The sequence below is a fragment of the Mobula hypostoma genome, chromosome 2, assembly GCF_963921235.1.
Source record: "Mobula hypostoma chromosome 2, sMobHyp1.1, whole genome shotgun sequence".
Lineage (NCBI taxonomy): Eukaryota > Metazoa > Chordata > Chondrichthyes > Myliobatiformes > Myliobatidae > Mobula > Mobula hypostoma.
In genome coordinates, this window is record NC_086098.1 from 110,234,753 (window position 1) to 110,251,956 (window position 17,204).

General features: G+C 41.9%; 2 protein-coding genes and 2 non-coding genes across 7 annotated transcripts in view; 3 read left to right on the forward strand and 1 right to left on the reverse strand.

The window, feature by feature from the left end:
- slc18b1 (solute carrier family 18 member B1) overlaps positions 1-2,952 on the reverse strand; it is a 47,135-nt gene extending 44,183 nt beyond the window's left edge. Inside the window, exons 1-2 of the mRNA XM_063040390.1 lie at positions 2,787-2,952; positions 402-538 (exon numbers count right to left, since the gene is read on the reverse strand). Coding sequence (XP_062896460.1) covers positions 402-538; positions 2,787-2,808 — 159 coding nt within the window. The 5' untranslated portion in view covers positions 2,809-2,952. The remainder of the gene's footprint in view (positions 1-401; positions 539-2,786) is intronic.
- Positions 2,953-5,715: 2,763 nt separating this feature from the next.
- Positions 5,716-16,958, forward strand: rps12 (ribosomal protein S12). 4 transcript variants are annotated; one of them, XM_063040392.1, is made up of 5 exons: positions 5,716-5,819; positions 7,084-7,200; positions 12,662-12,764; positions 14,833-14,934; positions 16,867-16,958. In XM_063040392.1, the coding sequence occupies exons 2-5, from the start codon at positions 7,103-7,105 to the stop codon at positions 16,924-16,926; spliced, it is 363 nt and encodes a 120-aa protein (XP_062896462.1). In that variant the 5' UTR covers positions 5,716-5,819; positions 7,084-7,102; the 3' UTR covers positions 16,927-16,958. The 4 variants fall into 4 exon arrangements, with proteins under 4 accessions (XP_062896462.1, XP_062896461.1, XP_062896463.1 ...); XM_063040391.1 differs by having other exon boundaries at positions 5,783-5,986; XM_063040393.1 differs by having other exon boundaries at positions 5,783-5,986; positions 7,089-7,200.
- On the forward strand, positions 6,922-6,993 carry LOC134343166 (small nucleolar RNA SNORD101). Its single transcript, XR_010017206.1, has one exon. It is a non-coding gene; the product is annotated as a small nucleolar RNA SNORD101 (small nucleolar RNA).
- LOC134343122 (small nucleolar RNA SNORD100) lies at positions 14,679-14,763 on the forward strand. Its single transcript, XR_010017167.1, has one exon. It is a non-coding gene; the product is annotated as a small nucleolar RNA SNORD100 (small nucleolar RNA).
- Positions 16,959-17,204: the final 246 nt, after the last annotated feature.

The following is a 17,204-nucleotide window of genomic DNA, read 5'->3' on the forward strand; positions in this document are numbered from 1 at the left end:
TTACTAAAAGAAACAAGGGATATGGAGTTAGTACAGATAAGTGGTGCTGAAGTAACGATCAGTCAAAATCTTTTCAAAACAGTGGAGCAGTCTCAAGGGAATGAATGGCCTGTTCCCCTTTCTTATGTCTTTATGACACAGAATGATGCAGAAATGGTCATTACTATATTTTGGTCAAGAGAAAAAAATCTACTGCATTCTACTCATGAATTTCCATGTAATGTTTTTCACATCAATAGTTATTAAACCATTCCATGAGTGCAATATCCTTAAACGGTAAAGTCTATCGAGTCTATTGACTCAGCGCTGTTTGTCAAACTCACCCCAAGATCAAACTTTCTAAAGATTCATGAATAGTTTTCACAAATGTTTCTTAAAATTACTATCTAAATGCTAATTACCTCTTTTGGAAAGAAAGGTCCTAGAATTGAATAACAAACCATGGAGCTGAAGTTTATTGATGCTGTAGATACCAGTGTGAAAATCTGAGATTTTGTCCATTTCGTTGATTCTTCCCTTGAATTCTCATTTTGATCACCTGTTATGAAGATAAAGTAAGAGATTAATGTCAATTTGCACAAGCTGCACTAGATTATTGGAGATATAGGCTTCATTTACTGAAGGCAATGGTGACAAAGAATCCTTAAGAAAGTGTAACGAAGATCAGCAAACTGTTAAGGATTGACTTGAGACACAAGAGACCATGTATGCTAGAATATGCAGCAAAAATAAAACTGCTAAAGGAACTCAGCAGGACATGTTGTATCTTTGAAGGCAAAGTGTGGTTAGGATCTGCATCAGGACTGACTGGTATTGTACTAAGTAGGAATCAAGAAGGCATTCAGCTCATGGTCAACCAACGTTACCTAAAACTTGACCAAAATTTCATCCCAACAGGAACCACGAGTATTTTTACAGAAATATATAGAACACATTGAAATATAGATACAAAAGAAGTTATTCTCAAACAAGACTAAACCAAATAAACTACTTACTCAACCCCTTCCTCCACAGTGCTTCTGTGGTATGACTACCCATAGAATTTTCAGATCAAAATATATGTACAGTATTCACTAGAGCAGGGGTGGTTTTCTGGCTTTTAGAGATGCAGTTGTTTTGGATGAACATCACTTTCTATATGCAAGCCATTCTTTAAATCATTTCCCATGTGGGTTAATTTTGATTCAATTTGAAGCACACAGTGGAAAGATATTCATCTCCATCCTCTCTTTACTTGCCCTTGGAACAGCAATTTCTGTGAGACTTAAGTTTTTGTTAATATTGGTAAACGTTTAGCAGATATTTTTGAAGGCAGTATTATGTTTATTGTTTATAGTTACTAAGATTTTGTTGAGCAACAAATTTACTCTTAGTTTTGGAGTACTACACTTGCCACCTCTTGTATGCCCCATTAATTTAAATAATTCCTGAAAATGAATTAAGCTATAAAATAAAACAGAACAGTTTAGAAATTAACCTTTAACTTTTAAGAGATACAGGGGGTCCCTGTTAACATAACTGCTGTAGCAGTGACTGCTGTGCTGGTTCAGAACTTGTTGTGGATCCAAACAAGACATTACAGTACCACTGCAATATTAACAACTTTCTGATCAAGTGAAAAAGCGTCCATGTGTCCTGTCAGGACAAATCCAATCTGTCTACTCGGCACTGACTACATCTCAATCTTCAGCAGTGTGGAGGAGGGCATTGCTGGAGGGTTTGGTGATGAGTAATCTTGCTCAGAATCTTTCAATCAAATTTAACACCCTCCTTATTGTAAACAATGAACTATGGTTTGGAGATCAATAATGCTCAATCCAGGATACATAGCTGTGGCCTACCGTCACGTTTTCACTGCTCGGAGCTTCACAAACACACGATAATTCAGAACCAGCCGTTGGAACGGGTCAGAAGATCAGTTCAATGGAAGAGAATGGGAAGACCACAACCAACACTCACATGAAAATTGCAGAAGCACAGGGAACCGGACAACAGGGCTCTCTACTGCCACTCAGTTCCAGAGTTCAATTCTGACCTGCACTTTTATCTGTGTGGGGCTTGCACTTTTTCCAGATTTAACTCCAGAGTTTGGAGTTAAATCCCGATGTTATTTGTAAGGAGTCTGTGTACGTCCTCCCCGTGGGATGCGTGGGTTTTCTCTGGCTGCTTCGGTTTTTTCCCACAGTCCAAAAACAGACTGGCCAGTAGCTTCAATGGTCACTGTAAATCCCCCGTGGTTAGGCTGGGTTAAATCGGGCTTGTAGGGCGACACGTCTCAAAAGGCCGATTGCACGCTGCATCGCTATCTAAATAAACAAATAAAGCGGGTTTCCCTAGACTAGAGAGTTCATGTTTCCTACCACATCCCTAAGACTTGGTTGTATTCTCAATCGCTAATGCAAATCACAATCAGCGCAGATGGGAGAGGCTGGTGTGCAGGTATCAGAGAGCTGGCGTGGACTCGATGGACGGAACAGCCCGCTGCTGAAGCAGCAACCATTCGGCTGGAGGATTTCACAGGATCAAACAGCATCCGTAGGAGGAAAGGAACTGTCGACGTTTCAGACGGAGACCCTGCATTAGGGAACCCCGGGAAACCCACAAGGTCACAGGGACGAAGTACAAACTCCACACGGACGGTGGTTCAGGGCGGGATTGAACACAAATCCCGAGAATTCCTTCTGCGTGGTGCGGAAATAACACCGGGTAAAAGGAAGAGAGCGGGATAGGATAGAGAGCAGGCAAATTGAGAAGTCAGCAGCGGCAGAAGCCGGAGACAAACTTACCGCTGTCCACTGGAGTTGCCATGTTGGTGAATGGTGGTAGAAGGGACTAGCAGCGAGGGTTTCACAGACTCTCTCTGCGAGGGCCGCTGCCGTAGAGTACAATCCCGCGACGACCCAGCCGCGCAGCTCTACCTGACCGCAGAAACAACTCACCTAGCGAGGATGTGGAACCCAGCCGTTTTATTTGGCTTCCTTTGGTCACCACCCCTCCCCAAAACAACCTATCGCAAGGTGCAGAAGGACCGGAAGCACTCTGACATAATTCCACAAATAAAAGCCGGGAGCTCAAAGACGGATTCCCAAAGCTCTGTTCGCAACTTCTTGTCTTTCCACACTGTGAAAGTTGTTTAAACTTCCCAATGAGCGTGATTTCAAAACTAGATACACCAGGCTGTGGCGGGCAATAGACGAGAAAATCTGCAAATGCTGGAAATCCAAAGCAAAATGCTGAACGTGGAGTAGAGACCCCTCACACCTCTCCATGAACTGTTTGTTTTTCTGCCATCAGGCAAACGTTACAGGAGCATCAAAACTAAAACCACGAGGCTACTAAACAGCTTCCTCCCACAGACAGTCAGACTGCTAAATAGCTGCTCTACCTGACTCTGCTTTGGACAATTTTAACTTGCAATGGACACTTATAACTTGATTTTAACTGACATGTGGCTGTTGTGTTTTACTATTTATTGTTATGTTTATTATTTAGTGTTGTGCTTGTTATGTTATGATTGCACTGCTCCTGGGGAACGCTGTCTCATTCTGCCCTGCAGAGCAGATGTACGGTTTAGAATGACAAAAAGTTTTTTGAATCTTTGAATCTTAAATGTATTAACTTATTGTTTTGGATGACCTTTCACCAGTTTGATGCTTATCAGTGAAAATCCTCAGTTTTCATCACCACTGATTAAAGAAGCCCTTCTGCACAGTCATTCACAGGAGCGAGAGAGGCACAGAATTTTTTTATGGAGGAGATATTCCTAGAATATGTTGCTACCCTTTGATCAGGAGAATTGGAACTATTGAGAAAGCCAGATGGAGCATGATTCCCCCACCGGCTGCCCGCCTGGTTGTGTTTACTTAACCTTTTACTCATTCCATCTCCAGCCTTTTCTTGCCTAACAGTCCGACCCCCACAATCCAGAAGTAACAGGCAACGTGATCAATCAGTTTGAAGAGTTCCGAAGGAAAACAATGGAATATTGAAAAACTGGAATATGATTCACGTTTCAATCTTTGCACAAGAAGCAAAGTAGCAGCTAAGTAGGGGTGCACCAAAAGGAGTAAATGAAAAACTGAAATAGCTCAAAACAAGTCTAAAATGGGAGATAAGTACGATTTGCAAGATCACATACCTTTTTAAAACTGAATTGATTTTATTTCTTACATCCTTCACGTACATGAGTAAAAATCTTTATATTACATCTCCATCTAAATGTGCAATCTTAGTAATTCATAATAATTTATAACAAATAGAACAGTCAATGTACATAGAAATACCCTTAAATCAGCATGAATTAATCAGTCTGATGGCCTGGTGGAAGAAGCTGTTGGTCCTGGCTTTTCTGCTGCGGTAACGTTTCCCGGATGGTAGCAGCTGGAATTGATTGTGGTAAAAAAGGAAATCAGATCCAATTCTTAGCATTTTCCAGCACAAGAGAGGTTGTTTAGTAATATTTATCTCCCAATTATTAAAAACTTACTTGCACCATTAGGTTTTAAAGCAAAAACAGTTGTAAAAAAGCTCATGTTCACGACTTTATCATGGGACCAGGAAGGCACATTCTGTGGGAGAAGCAGTGACTGGAACTTCTGGTTTCACTCGAGCTTGCACTGACCGATGATTATGAGGCGATGAAGGGTCTCAGTCTGGAATGTCGACACTATTCCTCTCCGTAGATGCTGCCTGACCTGCTGAGTTCCTCCAGGACTTTAGACAGAAGACATAGGAGCGGAATTAGGTTATTTTTGCAAATTGAGTTGCTCCACCATTCCATCATGTCTGATTAATTATCCATCTCACCCCCATTCTCCTACCTTCTCCCTGTAATCTTTGACACTGTTTCTAATTAAAAACCTATCAATCTCGATCTTAAATACACCCATTGACCTGACCACCACGGCCAGCTGTGGCATTGAATTCCACAGATGCATCAGTCACCCACTGGCAAGAGAAAGTCCTCCTCATCTCCGTTCTAAGGGGACATCCTTCTATTTTGAGTCTGTGCTCTCTGGGCCTAGACCTCCCCACTACAGGAAACATGCTCTCTATTTAGTCCTTTCAATATTTGATGGGTTTCCATGAGACAGGTTTCTCCTCATTCTTCAAAACTTCAGTGAGTACAGGCCCAGAGCCATCCTTGTGTTAACACTGACATTTCCAGGATTCTTCTCATGAGCCTCCTGCGGACCCACTCCAATACCAGCACATCCTTTCTTAGATAAGGGGCGCCAAAATTGCTTACAATACTCCAAGTGCGGTCTGACCAATGCCATATAAACCCCCAGCATTGTATCCTTGTTTTTATATTCTAGTCCTCTCTAAATAAACGCCTAACATTGCGTTGCAAGTTAACATTTAGGGAATCCTGCACGAGGACTCCGAAGTCCCTTTACAGAGCCATTTTGTGTGTACCGATGAGTATTGAATTTTGTCCTGATTGAAACCATAAACTGTGGAGCGATAAAACGAGATCCAATGATTGAAATGTTCTATATTTGCAAGCCTCAAAACTGCAGTACACTTGTAATATTTAGCCTGTAGCTAAATGTTGTAAATTTCGATGTGTTTCTCATTCAACACCGGTGCTGCCCGACCCATCGAGCATTTGCAACATTTTCTGACTGTATTTCAGATTTCCAGCCTCTGCTGAACTTCCCTCGCAGTGCAGATTTTCCAGTCAGGCGGGCAAATTGTTTGAACGTCTATAAAGAGGACGTGTAGGAGCGGGGGAGGGGGCTACGCGCGCGCGCCTATATAAGCGATGACGTCACCAGCGCGCGCCCTCTCTGCCGCCATTGTACTGCGGGCTCCGGGTGAGTGAGGGCCGAGAAGCGAAGCGCCATCGCGGCCATCCCGCGTCCCGCAGCCGCACCTGGCCCGCCGCCCGCTCGGTCGCCCCCAGTGCCCTCAGCCTCTGGCTATATTTCGGCATCCAACCGCAGTTTTCTGGGAAAATACGCCGCAGGATGGCCGAGGAATGGTGGGTGCCTGAGTCGGAGCCGAGAGTACTCGGGCAGGCGGTGAGCCAGGGGAAGGGCCCGGGACGCGGAAGAGTAGGGAAGTGTCGGGGAGTAGGAGAGTTCCCCTGCCCCGGCGGGTAGTGGTATCCCGGGACCATGACCAGGGATGGCTAAAGGGGAAAGCTTGTTAGGTCGTTAGTAGTGAAGGGGAGTATTGCTTTCAAAGGGGCGATTATTGACACAGTTGTGGTCGAGCAATGTAACTGGGAAGAACAATGGTGGTTTATCTGTTGGTATGTGTTATCAGATTCACTGTTTCAGTTTTAGATTTTTCTAACTTTTTTGGAAATGTCTGAATATATCTCTGGTGATTAAAGTTGGTAGAGTTCATTTCCTAGAACATGGGGATGGGGAGGTGCCGAGGACGGCCTTGTAGATAGGCTGGCGTGGTTTACTGCTGCAGAGGAGTGGAGAGTGTTGGCATGACAAGAGGACAGGCTGGAAAAATATGTGTGGTGGGGGCAGTGATAATTTGAGAGGTAAGAGGCGAACTAAATAGCATTAGCCAGGTACTTAGGAAGGAGAAAGTTTACATTTCAGGCTCAAGACACTTCATTGATTTTAAATCTTACTTGCAAAAGCACTGCCTTGCATACTGTCACCCATTATTTTCCATTAGTTCAACTTTCTAGCATTTAAAATTTTCTCTCACTAGATGTCTGAATGGGGACTGCTAGGCATGGTTTATGTTATCAGTTGTGAGCTTATTCTTGAGGTTCAATTCAGTTCTGTGCATAATTTCTTTCACTATTTGTATTGGGATTTGTATTTGGAATACAACATACCAAAGTTAATTCTGTCTTTACTTCAGAGGTAGACAACATGTATTGTGGAAGTGCTAGTCTAGTTTAAATAAATTGACATGACTGTTTTGGCAGTGTAACTAAGCTGCATGGTTGAAGTGATGATCTTTTATGTCGGATACCCCTTCACTCTTAATAATGAGTGAAAGAAATTTGCTGACAACTTTGTGGCTTAATATTAGTTTTCTTAAATGACAGTATTACTGTGGATAAATAGTTACCAATATTTCATACCATATCCACCATTTTCGTAGCATAGCCGCAGGAGGAGTCATGGATGTCAACACTGCACTTCAGGAGGTGCTGAAAACGGCATACATCCACGATGGTTTGTGCTGTGGTCTCCGGGAAGCCGCTAAAGTGCTCGATAAGTGAGTATGGTTGTCAGTTTCAGAATTACCTTTATTGGCAAAACGCAGGAAATGTGGCATGAACACTGAAGAAAATGTAATCCATTGTAAAATAAAGTCTAGGGTTTGCTAGAATAGCAGCAGTCCCCAACCACTGGGCTGCGAGGAAACGATATGAGTCAGCTGCACCTTTCCTCATTCTCTGTAACACACTGTTGAACTTGAACATGGAGTTGCTAACTGTCCCATATTTGCTGGGACATCCTGTATATTGGGCTAAATTGATCTGTCCCATAGGGGACCGCCCTTGTCCCGTATTTCCCCTGCTAAGGTAGAGTGTTCCTATGAAACCTTTCGTACTGAAATGGCGTAAAACGAAGAAGCAATTACCATTAATTTATATGGGAAAAATTATTTCATCGTTCCCAGACCCAAAAAAACCCCACCAAATCATACCAAATAACACATAAAGTCTAAAATAACACTAACATATAGTAAAAGCAGGAATGATATAAATACACAGCCTATATAAAGTAAAAATAATGTATGTACAATGTAGTTGGGAAGATTAAGCCAAAACCGATTTGTGGGTAAAAAATCGGTACGTATGCGCATGGCACATATGCGCACACAGGTGCCCGCGCAAGCCTTCATGATCATGGTAGTCTTTCCTGGGGTAAACCGAAGTGTCCCGTATTTGACTGCTACCTTTGTCCCTTATTTGGGAGTGGAAAAGTTGGCAACCCTAACTGTAAAAGACATGTTGAGGTGAGTTCAACCCGACTTGAATACCCCCCCCCCCCCCGTCGTTGTCGTTGGCTGGTCCGCAAGAATATTGTCAATATTAAACTGGTCAGTGGTGCAAAAAAGGTTGGGGACCCCTATCATCGGGCAAAATGGCCTTTCTTTTTGGGTAATTCACATCAGGTATCAAATTGCTTGATTTTTAAAATCTTTAGGAACATCATGAACAGACCTGTAGATTATTCTTTGTGATACCCAATAAAGATGATATTGAAATATCCAGCCAAAACTTAAGCTGGGATGGTACTTGATAGTCAAGGAGCACCACAGCATAGAAACAGACTAGATGAGCTCTGGCTCACTTGGTCTTGTCAGCCTGGTTTTCTGCCTAGGCCATTTGCATGCACTGGACCATAATGCTCCACACCTCTTATTTGTGTACCTATTTAAATTTTCCATAACTGTTACAATTGGATCAGCATTTTCCATCTGCTTGCACCTTGTTCCATATTCGTATCATCTGCTAAGTGAAGTATTTCACTGGAGTGTTACCAGAGATGTTCAACCTCTTGTTCATGCAGTCTGAGACACCCACCTGCTTTAAGCAGGCTTCAATTATACTGGTGCCTAAGGAGAACATGGTAACCTCCTTCAATTACTATCATTCAGTAGCACAGTGATGAAGTGTTTTGAGAAGTTGGTGATGAAACATCAACTTCTGCCTGAGAAGTGATTTAGATCTGCTCCTATTTGCCTACCTGCGCAACTAATCCACAGCACATGCCATCCCATTGGCTCTTCACTCAACCCTGGAACACATGGACAGCAAAGATGCATACACCAGGATGCTTATTACTGATTGCAGGTTGGCATTTGGAACTTATCATATCAGTAAGCTTCAAGACCTCCTGTGCAATTGGATCCTCAATTTCCTCAGTTGTAGACTCCAGTCAGTTTGTATTGGCAACATCTCCACAATCTCCATCAGCACAGGGTTGTTTTCCTTAAATCCTTGCTCTACTCACCTTACACTTACTGACTGTGTGGCTAAGTTCAACTCCAATGCCATATTCAAGTTTGCTGATGGCACCACTGTCGTGGGCCGAATCAATGGTGACGAATCAACATATAGGAGGGAGATTGAAAATCTGGGACACCACTGTTTTAGGTTGAGTTAAAGGTGACAAATCAACATATAAAAGGGAGGTTGAAAATCTGGCTGAGTGGTGCCATGGCAGCAATCTCTTAATGCCAGCAAGATCAGGGTGTTGATTATTGACTTCAGAAGGAGGAAACCAGAGGTGCACAAGCCAATTCTCTTGGGGTGATTAGATGTGGAGAGGGTCAGCAGCATCAAATTCCTTGGTGTTATTGTTTCAGGACTTGTCCTGGACCAGCACGTAGTACAGTTATGAAGAAAGTGCGTCTCCGCTTAGGAGTTTCCAAAGATGCAGCGTGAGATTTAAAACTTTTATAAATCTGGTGAGGAGTACACTGGCTGCATTACAGTCTGGTATGGAAGCACCAGTGCCAATGAACGGAAAATCCGACAAAAAAGTAATAGATGTGGCCCAATCAATCACAGGTAAAGCTTTCCCCATCATTGAGCACATCTGCACCGTGTGTTGCCACAGGGAAGCAACATACATCATTAGGTCATCATCGGGTCATGCTCTTCTCGCTGCTGCCATCGGGAGGAAGGTACAAGGGTCTTAGGCTACGCCATCTACTTCACGAACTGTTATTACCCTTCTACCATCAGGGTCTTGAACCAAAGGGAATAACTTCACTAAACTTCATCATTGAAATTTCCCCTCAACCTATGCAGTGATTTCAAGGACTTTATTTCAAGTTCTTGATATTTGTACTTGCACAAATTGTCTTTTGCACACTGTTGAACACCCAGTTGGTGTGATCTTTCACTGATTCTATTATGGTCATGAGATTTATTGAGTATGCCTACAAAAAATTGATCTCGGGTGTTTATGTACTTTGTTAACAAATTTATTTTGAAAGTCCCCTACGCCATTACCCTTCTGTATTTTTCTTTTCACTCTAACCTAAGATCTCTAGTTCTAGTCACACTTAACTTTGGGGGGGGAAACCCTGCAGGCCTTCATGTTATCTATACCGCTCATAATTTTGTATACCTCTATAAAATCTCCCTTCGTTCCAGGTGCTCCAAGGAATAAAGTTATCTTATTCAACCTTGGGATAAAAAAAAAGATTAGCTTTACTTACCGAGTGTACATTGAAACATACAGTGAAGTGTGTAATTTGCATCAAAACAAATCAATGAAGATTGTGCTGAGCAGCGGGCAAGTATTGTCATGATTCTGGCAGCAACATAGCATGCCCACAGCTCGTTAAACTGAACTGTATGTCTTTGGAATTTGGGAGGAAAACTGAGCTCCCAGAGGAAACCCATGCACTTGGGTAAAATACAAGCTTTGTAACAGTGGTGGGAATCGAATCCCAGTCGGTAATGTAGTGCAGCAATAGCACCTGGTGAGTGCTACACTACTGTGCCAGCCCAGCCTAAACCTGTAACTCAGGTCCGCCAGTCCTGGCAGCAGCTGTGTAAATTTGCTGTGCATTCTTTTCAGCTTGTGTATCTTGCAGGTGGGTGATCAGAACTGCCCACAGTACACTAAATCTGACCTTACCGATGTCTTACTCAACTTGAGTATAATATCCCATGAAGGCCAATGGGCCAAAAGACTACGACATAATCTGTAATGCTATTTTCAAGGAATTATCTATCTATTCCCGGATCCCTTTGTCTTCTGCACATCTCAGTGCTGTGCCATTCACTTGGTTTGTCCTCCCAAAGTGCAATATCTCGCTCTTGCAGCACTAAATTCCATCTGCCAATTTTTTAGCCTATCTTCTCAGATGGTCCAGGTTTTGCAAGCTTTTTTTTAGACCTATCTCTATTGCTAGAGGGATTGAATTCCTCGCTGGGAGGTCATCCTGCAACTATACAGAGTACTGGTGAGGCCGCACCTGGAATACTGGTGTGCAGTTCTGGTCTCCATACTTGAGGAAGGATGTACTGGCTTTGGAGGCAGTGCAGAGGAGGTTCACCAGGTTAATTCCAGGGATGAAGGGGTTAACCCAGGGGTCCCCAACCTTTTTTTGCACCACGGACCGGCTGACTTTGGGGGGGGGGGTGTTCAAGTAGGCTTAAACTCACCTCAACATGTCTTTTACAGTTAGGGTTGCCAACTTTCTCACTCCCAAATAAGGGACAAAAGTAGCAGTCAAATCCTGGGACACTTTACCCCAGGAAAGACTACCATGACCATGAAGCCTTGCCCATGCATCTGTGTGTGCATGCGTGTACGTGCCGATTTTTTTCCCCCACAAATTGGTTTTGCCTTCATCTTCCCGACTATACTGTACATAGATTATTTCTACTTTATATAGGCTGTGTATTTATCGTATCATTCCTGCTTTTACTATATGTTAGTGTTACTTATTTTTGGTCTTATGTGTTATTTGGTATGATTTGTTAGGTTATTTTTTGGGTCTGGAAACGCTGAAAAATTTTTCCCATATAAGTTAATGGTAATTGCTTCTTCGCTTCATGCCGTTTTGGCACGAAAGTTTTCATGGGAACGCTCTACCTTAGCGGGGGAAGTATTGGACAAGGGTGGTCCCTTATGGGACAAACCAATTTAGCCCAATATACGGGATGTTCCAGCAAATATGAGACAGTTGGCAACCCTGTGTTCAAGTTCAACAGTGGGCATGACAGGGAATGAGGAAAGGTGCAGTTGACTCATACTGTTTCCTCATGGCCCAGTGGTTGAGAACCGCTGGGTTAACTTATGAGGAGAGATTGAGTCGCCTGGGACTATACTCTCTGGAGTTCAGAAGAATGAGAGGGGATCTTATAGAAACATAAAATTTTGAAAGGGATAGATAAGATAGAAGTAGGAAAGTTGTTTCCATTGGTAGGTGAGACTAGAACTAGGGGGCATTGCCTCAAGATTCAGGGGAGAAGATTTAGTACGGAGATGAGGAGAAACTGTTTTTCCCAGAGAGTTGTGAATCTGTGGAATTCTTTGCCCAGGGAAGCAGTTGAGGTTTCCTCACTAAATATATTTAAGATACAGTTAGATAGGTTTTTACATAGTAAGGGAATTAAAGGTAACGGGGAAAAGGCAGGTAGATGGAGCTGAGTTTACGGACGGATCAGCCATGATCTTATTGAATGGTGGTGCAGCTCGATGGGCTGGATGGCCTACTCCTGCTCTTATTTCTTATATTCTTATGTTCTATCTCATTGTTCTCTATGCCCTCAATCTGTAAGTTTGCTGAGTTAGCTTACCACATTGTCAACTAACTTATAGTAGTGGCCCAGCATTGATCCCTGTGATACCCTAGTTACACCTCAAATCAGAGAAAACCAATCGTTATTGCTCCCACTAGGGTGACTTAACCTTTTGTCAAAGGCCTCGCTGAGGTCCACATCTTCCTTTCATCAATCTTACTGATAGTCTAGAAAGACTATAATATGACTTGCCACACACAAATCCGTGTTGGCTATCCCTTAGGCAGTGGACTTCCAATAGTTAGCCCACGACTGGCGACCCACTCAACGGCTGAGATTTTGCCTGCTTATTCTTGGAGCCTTTATTATACCATTGAACTACATTACCTATCCCCCTTCAGCTCCATGACTTGAAATAGTAGTATTAGTGTGATAGTTTTGTGTTTTTTTTTTCCACAGACGGCAAGCACATTTGTGTGTCCTGGCAAGCAACTGTGATGAGGCACAATATGTTAAGTTGGTAGAGGCACTCTGTGCTGAACATCAGATCAACCTGATCAAGGTGAGCACCATAGAATGGATTGAATAAAGCCACAGATCAATGTTTACTTATTAGCTACTTTTAATTTTCAATCCATTTGCTATAGTTCTCTTCCTGTAATCATAGAATGAGGCATTGGAAAGATTATAGATGAGAGTCCTGATAAACTAATCATAGCCATCTGAAAGTAAAATGTGGCTTTGCATTCCCTATTGCCCGTAGCTGTTTTGTAAAGAGATCTGGCACTTGTAAGGCTTTATTAATTTTTCATGATTACTCACACCTAATACAAAATACTGAGTTTGTGGTCTGAGATGCACTCTGTACACCACTGTTTACTGTTAAAACATGGTTATTTGAGTTACTTTGCCACCATATCAGCTTGAACCAGTTTGGCCATTCCCTGACCTCTCATTAACAAGGTGCCACAGGACTACCACTGTCTGGAAGTATTTTTGTTCTTCACACATTCTCTGCAAACACTAGAGACTATTGTATATTAAAATCCCAGATCAGCAGTTTGAGATACTGCATTATCACATTTCCTCATTCTGGTGTTTGGTGTGAACAACTGAACCTCTTGACCATGTATGTCTGTTTTTGTGCATTGAGTTTTTGCCGGATGATTGCTGATTAGATATTTACATTAACTAAAGTGCCACTGAGTGTATATTCTTGTATGCTTACACAGGAGATCCTCATGTTATAGCAATCAGTGATGGGAATCTGGCCTTTGAAAATATGCAAATCACAGCCTTCAGATCTAGGATATGGAATTTTAAAATTTGCTCTCATGAAATTTGGGGGGAAATGAACAATTTTTTTGCAGTCATTTCTTGATACATGTGTACTGTGCTTTATGGAAGGCAGTGCTCTGGACTGTTGTAGGAATACAGATCCCCTGTGATGCGGGGGTCATCTGCATTACTCTGCACAATGCAGATACAAGCCACAATGCTAGCCCAGCTTCTGATTATAGAAGTAAAGCTGCCTTTAAAAACTACATAATACTCCAGTGTGTCCTCACTGATTACTTCTACAGCTACAGCATAATGTTCCAACTCCTATTCTCAATATTCTGACTGATGAAGGTCAGCATGCTGTTTGCTTTTTTCCATCACACTGTTTACATATGATGCTGCTGTCAGTGAACTATGCACATGTACTCCTAGGTCCTTCTGTTCCACTACACTTCTTAGTGCCTTATTGTTGACTGAAATCCACTAACCTGTACTCAACTGAATTTAAATCCATTTCCTTGGATCACTTCCCTAACTGATCAAGATCAGCCTTCAACCGTTCATAATTTTATATCTGTAAGCTTGCCAATTAAGCTATGCGTATTCATATCCAAATTATTTGTATAGATAAATGAATAATCGATTCCACCATAGACTCCTAAATAACACTTGTCATTGGCCTCTGCTCTAGCATTCAACTAGTACCCTCTGCTTCCTACTTCTGAGCTAATTTTGGCTGACCAACTCTCCCATACCCAACCTTCCAGATCTCTACAACGTGGGACCTTGTCAAAGGCCTTTGAAGTCCAAATAGACAAAAACAATGACTTAAAGCTGAGGTTCCCAAACTTTTTTATTCCATGGACCCCTACCATTAACTGAGGGGTCTGGACCCCAGGTCAGGAACTCCTGACTTAAATGGTTCTTGTGATTTTCTGTGATTTAGCAGTCACTGATCGCATCACTGAAAGATCTTGATGTTTGATTTCAGTTTTTAAAAATTAACAAGCAAGTTACTAGAGACTGTATTAAGACCACTTCAGTTTAGGCACATCAAACCTTGGAGGCAGAACCCGTGCAGTTTTGGATAATATTTCAGTGTCTTTCCAGAGAGGTATAATTGGGATGCACAGAAATATTTGACTTGGGATTTCATAATATTACCATTGTTCAGTGTAGGACAGAAGGGCAATACTGTATCTATGATGACCATTTGGCTCCCTCAACTGAATCAATTGAAGAAAATTGCCTGAATTGTTACCCGAAATGTCTGAGATACAGTACTAGTTTTGATATATCTTGATGAATCTTTTTTGCCTCTTGTAACTAATTGTATTTTTCTAAATTAGGTTGATGACAACAAGAAACTTGGAGAGTGGGTAGGCCTGTGCAAAATAGACCGAGAAGGGAAACCTCGCAAGGTAGTGGGTTGCAGCTGTGTTGTTGTCAAGGTGAGTTAAATTTATCAACTATGGAGTCAAAGAAAAGTACATCTCAGAAACAGGTCCTTTGCTCGATTTAATCCATGTCAAACCATTTAAACTGCCTAGCCCCATTGACCTACACCAAGACCACAGCCCTCCATACCCCTCCCATCCACATACCTTGATGGTAGGGCTATAGTAGTTGATGACAAATCACCTTATAAAACTGGTTTCTTCTGTAATTTGGTGCAAATAATACAGGCTGATCTGAGGAGGGATTACATTTGGCCAAATGAGCTTGGTGCAGGGGAATGCTGGTTCTTGTTCCTGGAAGTTGCAGGCTGGTTTAATGGAACGGTTTAGGTTAATTGTGCTTTATAAATTATTAAATATTAGAATAAAGTTATTGTATTAGCACAGAATCGAGCCTTTGGACCTGCACGGGTTTATGCATTTTCCTGCATTTGTCTGGTAGCCTCTATGCTTTGGCAATTCAAATGCTTGTTTAGGTTCTCCAATGTAAAGATATCTATGCTTATGTTAAATCTATGTGCTCTTGTTTTAAATTGGCAGAAAGCAGTTGGCCTTGAGTCGCCCACGCTCTGGTGCTATCTCGTATGGTGTACAATACATCAAGATAGTACAAGGGAAAACAGTAACAGAATGAAGAATACAGTCAGCCCTCCGTATCTGCAGGTTCTGCATAGGTTGAAAATATCAACCGCGGATCGCGATGGTTGCATCTGTACTGAACATGTACAGACTTTTTTTTCTAGTAATTATTCCCTAAACAATACAGTTCACCAGTGGGAGGTGGTGCTTTAGCACTGCTGGCCCACCACCTCGAGGGAGTCTTGATCATAAGCGGGCTGAAACTCCTGAAGACAGGTGGCAGATCAACTGATGATCCCACTGGTGATAGCACAGGACAGTTAACATCTTAGTCCATGTGTATTTTGTAACTAACTCCCTAAACAATACAGTATAACAATTATTTACATAGTATTTACATTTATTAGGTATTATGAGCAATCTAGAGATGACTTAAAGTATACGGGAGGATGTGCGTAGGTATATGCAAATACTACGCCATTTTATATAAGGGACTTGAGCATCCACAGATTTTGGTATCCGCGGGGGGGTCCTGGAACCAATCCACCGCAGATACCGAGGGATGACTGTATGTAGTGTTAGAGAATCCGGTGAAGATGTAAGGGCCATGATGAGATTGGGGTCCAGTTTGCCTTTATCATACAGTATATCTGTTCAAATGTTCTATAATAGGATAGAGGCTGTCCTTTAGTCTGGTGATATGTGCTTTACATTCCCAACAAGAGAGAAATATTTGTTAGAATCTACTTGTAATATACTTTAATCAGGTTACCTTTCAGTTTCCTCTGAAGATTAACCAGATGGTTCAATAGTCTGGGGAACATCCTTGTGAATTTCCACTGTACTCCCTCCAGCTTAATCACATTCTTGATAATGTGCTAACTAGAACTGCCCACAATAGTCCAGGTGTGGCCTAACCAATGTTTTATTTGTAATACAATATCCCTGCTCTTGTATTCTGTGCTTTGGCTGATGAAGGCACATGTCCCATCTATCTGCCTATGCTGTCACTTTCAGGGATCAGGACTCGTCGCGTGAGGTGTGTCTGTTCATCAACATACTTGGGTCTTGCTGTGTCCTAATGAAAGGCACTGCTTCACCCTTATCAGAAACAAATCCTCCTGCTATTGCTATGTCAAGCTTCCCTGTGATTAATTTCATGCTCTTGCCTCAGGAAATCTTTGCTGTATACATAATTTTTAATGTCATTTGCAATTTGAGTTGAATTTAGTGCACACACTGGCCTATCAGCTTTATTACATAGTTTAGTGCATTGAACTTCAAATATCAAATGATGTCTTAGTAAATTCGAGTACACACATTAACAAATGTTTCTCTTATTTTCAGGATTATGGCAAGGACTCACAAGCCAAGGATGTCATTGACAATTATTTCAGGGCAAAGTAATGCATTTTATTAAATAAAAACTTTTAATATTATGAGTCCTTTATGACTAAGTGTTTGCCTCTGTCTTAGCAGTATGAATATTAAATTCAATTGGTTTCATTGGTATCTTTTCCCCTTGTTTTTTCCCCTTGTCATGTGTTTTTGTTGATAGGGACTGACTTCACTCATACTCAAAAATATGAAAAACACCACCCAAGCAAATCTGGAATACTGAAAATGCAGTGGAACCTTTCGTGATTTAACTGAAGCAGATTGAAGCTTTAGCTGGGAGATATAAA